This window comes from Tamandua tetradactyla, chromosome X (assembly GCF_023851605.1).
Source record: "Tamandua tetradactyla isolate mTamTet1 chromosome X, mTamTet1.pri, whole genome shotgun sequence".
Classification (NCBI taxonomy): domain Eukaryota; kingdom Metazoa; phylum Chordata; class Mammalia; order Pilosa; family Myrmecophagidae; genus Tamandua; species Tamandua tetradactyla.
The window spans coordinates 150,616,617-150,629,481 of NC_135353.1; the positions used below are offsets into that span (position 1 = coordinate 150,616,617).

General features: G+C 37.1%; 1 protein-coding gene across 2 annotated transcripts in view; it reads left to right on the top strand.

Annotated features, from left to right (window-relative positions):
- ACOT9 (acyl-CoA thioesterase 9) overlaps positions 1-12,865 on the top strand; it is a 114,509-nt gene that overhangs the window by 56,670 nt on the left and 44,974 nt on the right. For both annotated transcript variants that reach the window (XM_077144747.1, XM_077144746.1), the window contains exons 2-5: positions 4,847-4,932; positions 6,995-7,040; positions 8,120-8,290; positions 8,522-8,559. In XM_077144747.1, the coding sequence (XP_077000862.1) occupies positions 8,136-8,290; positions 8,522-8,559 (193 nt within the window). In that variant the 5' untranslated portion in view covers positions 4,847-4,932; positions 6,995-7,040; positions 8,120-8,135. The remainder of the gene's footprint in view (positions 1-4,846; positions 4,933-6,994; positions 7,041-8,119; positions 8,291-8,521; positions 8,560-12,865) is intronic.

Below are 12,865 nucleotides of genomic sequence, written 5' to 3' on the forward strand. Positions count from 1 at the left end.
CTCTTTTCATTGGAAAGGTTCAGTCCTGGGGACCTAGGGCCTTAGTGTCCCAAAGAAAACTCATGACAGTTTCTTCTTAAGGCCTAGAAGTTTTGCTGTAGCTAAGACTCCTGCTGGCTTCCCTGATAAGTCAGAAAACCTGAGCTATGGAAATAGTGATTTCCCATCCCTTTTACTGCAGGGCTACACATATAAAGATAAACAGCCTGAGATTGTGAAAAGAGCAGCTTGCTTGTGTGTATGTGTGTGTTTGGGGGTGGTGGCGGTGGCGGTCAGAAGAACTGGGTTTTATCTGGAGTTTGCCAATGTGCCAGTTGACTGGTATTGGGAAAAAATCATTGAGTTTCTGTGGGCTTCAGTTTCTTCAGGAAGTTGGTTCGAATAAAAGTTTTTAAAATAGGGCACCTTTGGAGTGTCAAAGGTCTCTGGACCTTCTAAAATAGTATAAACTGTTTTGTGTGTCAGTAGGAATGTATTTCACCTTACCCTAGGCATGAGGGGCCACAATCTTCATCAGATTATCAGTAGTGAAATTTTACTAATTTGTAGTGAAAATTTACCATTAGCTGAATGCTATGTAGAGATTTATTAAACCGGTATATGATTAAATTGTTCAAATTATGCCTTTCTTGTGCCATATGGATATATTTCCAATTTCTTAGGACAGCATGCAAAGAATAGGGTTGTAGGACCACAATTTTCCAAATATTCTCTGTATTCCTCACCTCTCTTCTTTACCATTTACTTTTGAGTCTACATTTAGGATGGTCTATCATAGTGCCTGGCTTATACTTCCAAATATCAGGTTCATACTTTTTGACCTTTAAGGGGATTTGGGAGAAGCATGATTTTCAGGCATATTTATTGTGAAATATAACATATATACAAAAAAGCAATGCATTTCAAAGTACATTGTAGCAAGTAGTTATAAAACAGATTTCAGAGTGGTGTGGGTTATAGTTCCACAATTTCAGATCTTTCCTTCCAGCTGCTGTAAGACACTGGAGAACAGAAGAAATACCAGTATAATGATTCAGCAGCCGTACTCATTTGTTAAACCCTATCTTCTCTGTTAGAATTCCCCCTTCTCCCAATCTTTAGGGGTATTTGGGCTATTCCCATTCTAACATTTTTTAAAAATATATTTTTTATTGAGAAATCCTAACACACATACAGTCCATCCACAGTATACAATCATTGGCTCACAATATCATCACATAGTTGCGTATTCATCACCATGATCATTTTTAGAACATTTGTATCACTCCAGAAAAAGAAATAAAAAGAAAAAAGAACAAACTCATACCTCTCATACTCCTTACCCCTTCCTCTCACTGACTGCTGGCATTTCAATCTACCCAATTTTTTTTTTACCCCTTCTACCCCCCTATTATTTATCTATTTATTTTTCCTTGTTTTGTTTTTACTCATCTGTCCATACCCAGGACAAAAGGAGCATCAGATACAAGGGTTTTCACAATCACACAGTCACATTGTAAAGGCTATGTCATTATGCAGTTGTCTCCAAGAATCAAGGCTACTGGAACAAGCTCAACAGTTTCAGGTACTTCCCTCCAGCCACTCTAATGCACCATAAACTAAAAAGGGATACCAAATAATGCATAAGAATAACCTGCAGGATAACCTCTTGACTCTGTTTGAAATCTCTCAGCCACTGATACTTTATTTTGTCTTATTTCTCTCTTCTCCCTTTTGGTCAAGAAGCCTTTCTCAATCCCATGATTCTTGGTCCCGGCTCATCCAAGGAGTCCTTTCCCACGTTGCCAGGAAAATTTACACCCCTGGGAGTCATGTCCCACATAAGGGAGAGGGCAGTGAGTTCACCTGCTGAGTTGGTTTAGAGAGAGAGGTCACATCTGAGCAACAAAAGAAGTTTTCTGGGGGTGACTCTTAGGCATAATTATAAGTAGGCTTAGCTTCTCCTTTGCAGGGATAAATTTCATAGGGGTGAACCCCAAGATTGAGGGCTCAGCCTATTGAATTGTGAGAATATCAGGAATTCCCCGTGGGGAAGTTTAATATTTCCTCCTTTCTCCCCAGATCCCCAAGGGGACTTTGCAAATACTTTTTTATTCTCTGCCCACATTACTCTGGGATATATCAGGGTATCACAGTTACCTGTACAAACCAATAACATCTCACATCCTATTCAAGAGTCCATGTAATTATGGTGTTCAAATAAACTGATCATACAAGATAAATTAGATAATGCAGTACCCAAAATATAAATTTTACACCAAATAAACATCTCTCCCTTTGGTCTCACACAGAAATTGAAGTTTTAAAATATGGACCGTATCATCCTTTACCCTGTTTAGTGATTTACCTTAATCCTATCCAGATCAGCTTCATTCATATCTCTAGTTGAAGTTTGATCACTTTTTTCAGCTTTTTAAACAGTTATTGTATGGGGTAATGCTGACTTTCAAAGCTTTAGTGGTCTAACTCTGAGTCTCAGGTGTCAGGGAATGACCAGGTTATATGCAAATAGCTCAATATCTCAGAATTTATAGATAACAGAACTCCTATCATTCTAACTTTGTCATGTTGGAAACTGCTGTTGATAATATGGGATGGGGGATAGAACTAGTTAATGTTCTGTAGAAGCTGACTCCTCCGGATTTCAAGATTTATCTGGTCTAGGAAACCATCTGGAGGTTATAGGTGTCTGGAAAGTAATCATAATGCCTGAAACTTTTGTAGACTCTCAGATAGAGCCCTAGGTGTCCTTTAGGGTTGACAGGAATGGTTTTGTTGGGGGTTGACAAACCATGGTAAATAGCAGTATCTAGCTGAAGCTTGTGAACGAATAGTCTCCAGAATAGTGTCTCAATTCCATTTGAACCCTCTCAGCCTTTCATACCTTATTTTGTTACATTACTTTTCCCCCTTTGGGTCAGGAAGGGATTGTCGATCCCACGGTACCAGGGCCAGGCCCAACCCTGGGACCCATATCCCATACTCCCAAGGAGACTTTCACCCCTGGATGCCATGTCCCAAACAGGGGAGAAGGTAATGATTTTATTTGCAGAATTGGGCTTAGAGAGAGACAAGCCACAGCTGAGCAACAAAAGAGGTCACCTGAAAGTAACTCTTATAACTATAGGTAGGCTTTAGCCAATTTTTTTTTCCCAAGACTTGTTATTGTACTAGGCACACTCCTAAGGGTTTGATGTGTTAACTTTCTTTTTTTTTTTAACATGGGCAGGCACCGGGAATTGAACCCGGGTCCTCTGGCATCGCAGACAAGCATTCCTGCCTGCTGAGCCACCATGGCCCGCCCTGTTAACTTTTTTTATCCTTACGATAATCTTATGGGATAGGTACTATTATTCCCATTTTACAGATGAGGAAACTAATGCTTAGAGAGTTTAGGTAACTTTTCCAAGGCCATTTGACTAACAAGCAACATGTTGGCCTCTTAACTTTTTTTCTCCACTGCCTCTCACATGGGCAGGATGGGATGGTTTTCATCAGCCTTCAGAAAATCCTGCTTCTGGGATAACAAAAAAAAATGCCTGCATGTATGTGTATTTACCCAGATATACGAGATCAGTTATATAGCTCCTGTTAGTCTGTGATGAATGTTAGAAAGTATTTAGCCATTCATAGTCAGATCCCATTTCGTCTGTTGGATACATCTAGTGCATCTGTTGTAATTGTTAATTAGTGTATTGAGGGCATGATTTTGTTCTTTTTTCAGCTAATGGTATCATTGGAAAGATTAACTTTATTTCAGTGTGCTTTTTAAAACCATATATATCCAATTGCAGAGTGCTATTTTCTGAGATGGCAGAATGAAGAAATACATACCCTGTTTCCTTCTGAAAGGGATCGAACTTTCAGAAGATGTATAGACTGAAATAGTGAAAAATAAATAAAAAATTCAAATAAATTCTGAGGAAATACAAATTACAAAGTCAAGAATATGGCATTATTAATCTACATATAGAAGTACAGAAATAGAAACTATATGCAGATTTTACTGAACATTTTTACTGATAGGCTGTTCTTGAATGCTGTAATCCAGAAGAGGACTCTATAGTTACTTGAGCTTGACTCTATAGTTACTTGAGCTCCTAAGAAAATTAAAAATATACTTGAATTTTTTTTTTTTAATCTCTTGTCCAGGTATCAGGTAGTGAGAATTCACTGGTAACTTGAGCTAGAATGAGGTGATAGGATCTGGGGTTGTTGACCTCTTCAGTGCTTTGCCTTCTCCAACTACGCTCACAACTGATCAGTTTGTTAATCCCTAAAATAGTATGTGACCAGTTTTATATAGCTGTTGGAGCATAATATCAATGAGGTGAAGCACTTTGTCTCTATTCCTTATGGACCTGTTTGCCTCCATTGCTTCCAGTCCAAATCCCTAACAGTGTTGAGCTAGCAGCCTTTGGTCACTTGGGCTCACTAGGTAAGTCACTTTTATTAGGCCACATACTTACTAGTGCTGGAAATAAAGCTGTTTGTAGATTTAATTTTTGCATATTAATTTTGTAAAGCAAAATTCAATATTTTTTAACATTGATATGGTTAGGAGCCAACACTTAAGCAACAGTGAGTCTAAATCAACTTAAATAACTTGGGAATATAGCTTAGGCACATTTGGAGAAATATTTTGATTTTATTAGATTCCACTGAGGATTTAGGAATCTGCATAAATCCAGTGAATATTCTCTTAGAGTAGAAAGACTTAATTCATTTTCAAAGTTGATTACCTTTTAATTGCACATTTAATTGCTCTGGGAAGAGCTACAGGTCTTTGGGTTTTCAGGGAAGAGCCCGTAGTACTACTCTAAGTGTGCTTTATCTTGTTTTATAGGCTTTGTACCTTGAGCAAGGGACTGCTTACTCCTGGCAGAGGACTGGCCCAAGGATCCCAGAATGCCAAGATTCATATTAATGAAGGTAAGGATAGGTTGTTGTCCCTTAATGTTAATGTGGCAAAAATCCATGATGTACTTTTGTTTGGGAGGCTTAAGGAACAATAGTTTAGGGTAAAGGAGGCATTTTTAAAAACTTTTTTATTGTATAATATAACATATATACAAAGCAAAGAAAGAAAAAAGCAATAGTTTTCAAAGCACTCTTCAACAAGTAGTTACAGGACAGATCCCAGAGTTTGTCATGGGCTACCCTACTATCATCCATAAATGAGGATGTTAAGGGTAGATTTGTCATAAACATTTCATTTATAAAATGACTAGGATTGCTGCATAATAGCTTGGGATAGAAACCACTTTCACAATTTCAGCTATTGTTTCTGGAAGCTTTGGGGACCAAGCTGTTCTAGTTAAATCATTTCTACTTCCTGAGAATAGATACTGCAGGGGGAAGGCGTGGGAAAAAGAGACCTAATGCATAAATAAGAGGTGGGCCCTTCAGTTGTACGAACTAAATGCTCCTAGTTCATAGTTTTGTTAGAGGGATCCTGTTAATCCATGCTTAACTGAAGTTGATTTCAATTGCTAATCTCATAAATTCAAGCTGTGAATTGACTTCATCAGTTCAGGAGTATTTATTATAATTCAAATTATGCCTTTTTAAAAGAGTTCAAATAAATATATGTGTATATATATAATTTAAAATTCTATTTTCCTTCTTGGCCATCAGTACCTGCTCTCCTTAAAGTGACTAAACTTGTAATAATCATTTTATGCCAGTGAACATAAAATGTAGATTGCATCTACAGTAGTCTGGGTACTGTTTGTGGTACTTTTATGACCCTTCTTTTATTCAAGGAACTCAGGAAGAAAAAATCAGAAGTAAGACTAATTTATTAATGGTTTTTTTTTTAGTTCTTTGTGATTTAATTGTAATCAGAATCTGCACCAAATTTATGGTGTATACACAATTATTTGATAGAAAAATTAGCTAATTTTTCATGAAGAGTTAAAGTGCATGTTAATCTAACCATATTTAGTTTTGATCAGTTAAAAGTTATTGAAGAAACAGGAATTACTATAGTTAATTTCCTATCATTATAATATATACTTTGAAATAATAGAAAAAAGCTTAGTATATTATTTGAAATACCATAGATTTATTTTTATTTGTGAGTTAATACAGGTTATCTAATTTGTTTTCCCTTCATCCATATAGCATGTTCATAATGGTGTGTGGTAACTAGTATCAACTGTTTTTTTTTTTTTATAATTCTTTCAACATGATTCTTCTTAAAATTGTTTTCACTGTTCTAAGATATAATAGTTGCATTTCTATATACATTTTAGAATGAACCTGTTAATTAAAAAAATCAAAACACAAAAAGTCTAGAATTTTTTGTTGGATTTGCATTCAATCTAAGATCAAATGGGGGAAATTTTACATATTAACTATATTGAGTTTGCTGAACCATCAACATGATATATCATTCCTATTTTTTATTTTTTGAGGTCATTAATTCATTCTTGCACTTTTGAGCAGTCGGCATTAACTAAAATTGAATTCCATTTTTTGCCTTACCTTGACTTAATTCTTTGCTTCATTTTTCTGGCTTATACTTTTTCTGACAAATAGTACAGTATAAATATAGGAGAAAACATTCTAAGACTCAGATTTGGTATTTTGGTGGCCAAGTATCAGTCCCTGAACTAAGTACTTTGAATGAATACTGCCTATGAGAAGATAGGTATGGCTCGTGTTCATAATATTTCCATCATGAAGAGACTAATACGGATACAGTCCCATTGGATAAGTAGTTGGAGCTCTCGTTTTTTTTTTTATATGAAGAAACTGGAATGATTGGCAAAAGGGTATTCTTTTTGCACTAAGGGGGTGGTAGTCAGTTTCAGGTTTTCAGGGAGCAGAGGCCTGATCCTTTCCCTGAGCTATTTGTTGTGATATTAAAAGCATTAAATCATTAAAGCTTGTGAATACATAAGTTTTTTCATAGTTCTTGGGCTTATTGCCGTAATCCAGTTCTCATATTTCTTTGTTTCATGGAGTGACCACTTTATTTTTGTTTCAGTTCGTGATAAGTTGCGGGAGATAGTAGGAGCATCAACAAACTGGAGGTATGTACTCTTGGGTTCACTAATTCATTTATTCCCCGTGTATTAGTCTATATTTAGGCTCAATTGATAGTCCCCTTGTAGGCCCTGTGCTCAGTAATGGGATTAGTTTTTTTGGTTGGAGAGAAGAACAACATTCTAACATCCTCATCAGTTGATGCATCAGTGAGTTAAAATAATGTGATTTATATTGTACTTTATGTTTTTCAAAATGAATTTAAATATATTATCTCACTGGTTCTCTTTTTTGGCCCATGAGCTTCACTTTAAAGAGACCAAGCCATTTGTCTTAAATGATCCACATTCTGGATTTGTATGGTGACATTAGGTTGTTCTTCTTTGTCTTGTATTTTTTGTCGGCTGGAAATTACATCTAAAGGCTTGATTAGATTCATGCTAAACCTTTCTGGCAATAATACTTCATAAATGAAACTTAGAAAACTGTCATAAATAATGATATTGTCAACCCTTTGGGTTGCTATCCATTGTTCTTTTTTCTCTTCCATCTTAATTTTCTCTTCTTTTCCTTCCCTTTCTATATCCTTTTTGTTTTCTCTTCCTCTTTGCATTTTGCTTTGCCTTCCATACTTCTTTTAGAATACTTCATTTTTCCTCCTCTGTTTTTCTCTCCTCAAATCGAAGGGAGAGAGGGGGAAGGGCAGGGGAGGAGAAAGAGGGAACTGGGATACAGAAATATAAGAATTGCCAAGGTGTGAGAGATTGGAATACGGAGTTCTGTGGCCGTGTCATTCTTTAGCCCATATGTGCATATTGTGTACATATCTGTGTATTTGTAATTTGTTTTCACATATTTTTTTTCTTTGAATATACTTTTTGATGAGGGTGAATATATAATCCATTTGGGTTTATCTATATCATTTTTAAGTATGTTTTTCCTTATCTACAAGCTTAAGAAATTTTACCAGAAAATTTCAATTTACCAGTGGCAGTTGGGAAGGGAGGGAAGGAAGTGGAGATGAAGTAGGTTCAGACTTTCTCTTTCCTCTTTTGATGACCTGTGTATCACTGGAATTGTGCGAGAACAATGTTCTGTGTTTTTTGACGCTTGCATCCTTTGTTAGAGACCATGTGAAAGCAATGGAGGAACGAAAATTACTTCATAGTTTTTTGGCTAAGTCACAGAAGGAACTGCCACCAAGAAGAATGAAAGACAGTTATATTGAAGTTCTCTTGCCTTTGGGTAGTCAGCCTGAATTACGAGAGAAATATTTGACTGTTCAAAATACTGTAAGGTAACACAGCACTTTTTGTATTATTTATTTTTCTTTTCTTTTTGGGATATAATTTACTCACCATACAATTCATCTGTTTAAAGTATACAGTGGTTGTAATATATTCACAGGGTTGTACAGCCATCACCACAGGCAATTTTAGAACATTTTCATCATGCTAGTGTGTTGTGTATTTCTAAGGGGGAGATCATCATGATTTTCATTTAATTCACAGTTTGTTTTATTTCACAGATTTGGCAGGATTCTTGAGGATCTTGACAGCTTAGGAGGTACTGGTATTATTCTAGTATTTCTAATAGATAATTAACTTTGCCTTGAACCCAGTGGCTTTCTATGGTCTTTTTATTCTTTAACCTGTATGGATGAACCTGCTCATATTCTAAAAGAGCAGAACTAGAAGAGCGTATTACCTTGGAATTGTTTTTCCCCACAAACAGATTCCTATTTAATGAAGTTATGCATCTGATTACTCGTCCTTTCTAACAACTTTTAAAAATCAATCTGAAACTTACAGACAAGTTTCAAATGCAGTATAAAGAACTTTTTTCCCGGATCATGTGAGAGTCATTTGAGAGTAAGTTGCTAACATGATGCTGTATCACCCCCAAGTATTTTGATATGTACTTCCTATAAACAAAGGCCTTCTCCTGTATAACCACCATATAGCCATAAAAATCAGGAAATTAACATTGGTACTCTACACTGTCTAATCCTCAGACTCTGTTAAACTTTTGCTAATAGTCCCAATAATGTCCTTTATTATAGCAGAAGGATACAGTTCTGAATCACTTGTTGTCTTTACTTGTTATATCAGGAAGAGTTCCACAATCTTTCATTGACTTTCATGACCTTCACACTTTGGAAGATTACAGGCCAGTTCTTTTGAGAATGTCCCTCAATTTGGGTTTATCTGATGTTTCCTCATGATTAGGTTCAGGTTATGCATCTTTGTCTGTAAACATTAAGGAAGGGATGCTGTGTTCTTATTGCAGCCTAACAGGTGGCACATGATTTCAACTTATCCCATTACTGGTGATGTTAACTTTGATTACTTGATTAAGATTATGTCTGCCAGATTTCTTTACTGTAAAGTTATTCTTTTCACCTTTATAATTAATAAATATCTTGTAGGGAGGTACTTTGAGACCATGTTAGTATCCCATTACTCACCAGACTCAGTTTATTATTTTTAAAATCATAATGGACTTAGAGATTCCTGTTTTATTGATTGGTTTGATTGATTTATTGATTTTTTAAAAATCTGTTTTGATGTACAGATTGTCCTAGGGCTGTCCCAGCCCCTTGAAGTTGGCTTCTGTGCATTTTTTGTTTTCTTGTTTTTGGTTTGTACCCATCATTCTTTGAGCGCTTCCTCACTTTCTGGCACAACAAGATATTCTGGGCTCATCTTGTATTTTCTTTGCCCCAGTTCTATAATCATCCAAATTTCCCAGGATCCCTAGTTCTTTTAAGTGGGGAATGGTATTTAGAAACTAAGATATGGGTGCTTGGAGTGGTTATTGTTTCTAGGGGTGTCACTGGTCCCATTCCCTGTGAGTGAACAAGCCTGGGGAATATATATATATATTCACATACATTTGCATCTGTATTTATTTCTAAATCTATATATATAAAAACTGGTATCTCCATTCACACATATCTTCACTTCTAGTTCAGCACCAGAAGATTCATTCTTATTTCCTTCCTTTCCATACTTGTAATTCCCTTTTGCAACTGGCTCTGTTATCCTTGATATATTTACTTATTTGATTAGTTCCCCTGTATGTAACCCAGTTTCCTATTGCTGCCACCCCTAATCTCTCATGGATGTTCCCCTTATCTCACTTGGGTTCTGACACCCAAACCAGGTACCCCTCTGTGGGATCACTTTCTTCATTGAGCTCCGGCTGCAACATGCTGGGCCACTGATCATTTTTGTTTGTTTGTTTTAAAGTATTTTTATAAAACTGATATAGAATAGAAGGAAAGAAAAACATGATTTCAGTTCCAAGGAATAAGTGCATATAAATCACTTAGGAAAAGGGGAGCAGTGGGAAAGAGGGATTGAATTCCATCCAGAGCCTGGCTTTTAACCTATGTAGACATGATCGTAACAAATCCTGCTCATGCTTGTGTATCACTTTTATCTTTCTAAACACTTATAAACTTATTTTTCCTTTAAAACAACTCTTGAGGCCAGCAGGCCAGGTGTCCTCTTTCCCATTTGATGGCTGCTCTTCATTCTTCCTGGAGGCAGGGAATGTCAGGATTAGGCATATGGGCATTTGGAACCATATGGCTGGATTTGTATCAGAGCTCCAGCACTCACTAGTCTTTTAAAGTCTCCATTTCTTCATTTGTAAAGCTTGGTTCATAATAGACCTACTCTATAGGGTTGTCGTGAGGATTAAATATGAGGCTGGATTAGCCCAGTGCCTGGCACACTGTAGGCATCCCAGAAGTCTTGGTCATTATTCTGATATCGGTGTTCCTTCTTAAACCTTTTGGTCCTGCTGCTTGAACGTGGTGCCTGGAATTTAGGAAGCCCATGGAACCTTTTAATTTCCAGCAGTCTCAGATTTTTTACACTATGCTCCCTGCTTTACTGTTAACCTTGGGAGAGGAGAGAGAGCCTGGGGAGAGGCAGCTCTCTGCCCACAGTGAGCTCGTGGGCAGCGTGGGAGCCTGATGGGGGCACCTCTTGGGACGTCCTGGCGCCTCCCTCCATCTCCCCTGTCTGTACTTGGGGGACATTAGACTGACCTTGCTTCATTGGCTGCACTGGACTTTCTTATTATTTTTGGGATATAGTCTGGTGTAATACTAGGATGTCCAAAATTTGGAATGATAGAGAAATGAGAGATACATGGCTCAGCATGTGGAGACTGTGGACAGATTGGCAGGTTTATAGTGAGCAACAGCAGGGAGCTGAAGACATTTGTTGCTTGTATTTGACAAAGAAAGCTTTGATGAAATTGCTTCCTTAGGGCTCAGTTATTGGGATTATTAATAGGGGCCACTGATCTTGTCACCTCTCCGCAAGGGCATCCTCCTTATTGTTCTTGGGCTCCAATGCCCTGCGCTTGGCTCTTCTCCCATGCGTACACCCTCTTCACCCTTCTTGGGCTTCAACAGCCTGCTCCAGGCTACCTTGCTTGGTCCTACCTAATGACTTTTGGATTGAACTGTTGAGAAAGGGTTTGATGAAAGTCTAATAACTTTTTTTTAATTGTCTCTCCCTTCTGTAGATACCAGTCTGCATTCATTCCCAATATATCCTGGGGTGTCCTTCTGATTTTCGGGCCTACTGTTCCTGTGATGTGTTTCCTTGCATAACTTTTTGTTTTTAATAAGAGAAGTTGTAGGTTTACAGAAAAGTCATGCAGAAAGTATGGAGTTCCCATATACTCCACGTCACATGCACAGTTTTCCATATTATGAGCACTTTGCATTAGTGTGGTATTTTGTTATGTCTAACAACTTTTAAAATATAGATGTAAGTCCCTTATTAGGCTCATATCTAGCTATATTTTCTCCAGATGAAGCTAACCTAGTTAAAAATTCTTATTAATATTTTATGTATATATATGTGTGTGTGTGTATATACTTGAGTTTGATTTCTTTAAGTGTTTTTGTATTCACAAACACATACCTGCCACTATTCCTATTTTTCCCTCTGTCTCCTATTGATGGCCAGTCCCTTTTACCTGCTCAATTATGTTCTGTTTCTTCAGAGAACTTGCCTTATTAAGTATGCTTTCTTCTTCATGTCTTAAACCATTTCCCACCTTTACTTTTCCATCAGCTATGAACATATGTCTCTTTTGCCTTAAAATGAAAGTAAATAAAATATCCTCCTTTATAACACTCTCAAAGTGTCTTTTTCCCTCCTTTCATAGCTAAGAATATGGAAAGAATTTAGAAAAATCAATTGCTCTCATTTCCTCAGTTGCTCTCATTGCCTCTGCTTCCTGACTGCCTCTTATTTCTTAGTCTGCTATCATCTGGTTTTGTCCCTCTGTGCCACTAAAACTCTTGCCACTCTTACCGTTGACACTCTTTATTGCATAATTTCTTGTATGTTTTTCAGGGCTTACATGACCCCTTTGCTGTTTCTCATATTGTTGAATGTATCCTAGGGCTTTGGCAACATTTCCTCCTGCCTCTTTAGTTGCTCCTTCCCAGAGTCTATTGTAGGTTCATCTCTCTGTTGATCTCTTAAATGTTCATTGTCCCAAGGGTTTTGTCTTCCATTCTTTTTAAATTCTGCACATTCTCTATAAATAATCTCACCTACTCCGAGTCTTCAGTTGCTATCAGTGTGCTGAATATTTATGAAGCTGTATTTCCGGGCCTGCTTTTCTGAGTTCCTTACCTCTTTGTCCTCCTGCTTACTGGATATCTTAGTTTGGAAGTGTCTTGCATATAACTGCCCATTCTGCTACTACTGTGAATGGTTCTGCCGTCCTCATTCATCGAAGCTAGAAACCTGGGTTTATTTAAGTCTTGTCAACTCTACCTTCTTATATTTTGAATCCTTTCTCTTAGTTTCTCCTCTTATTTCCATAGGTCAGG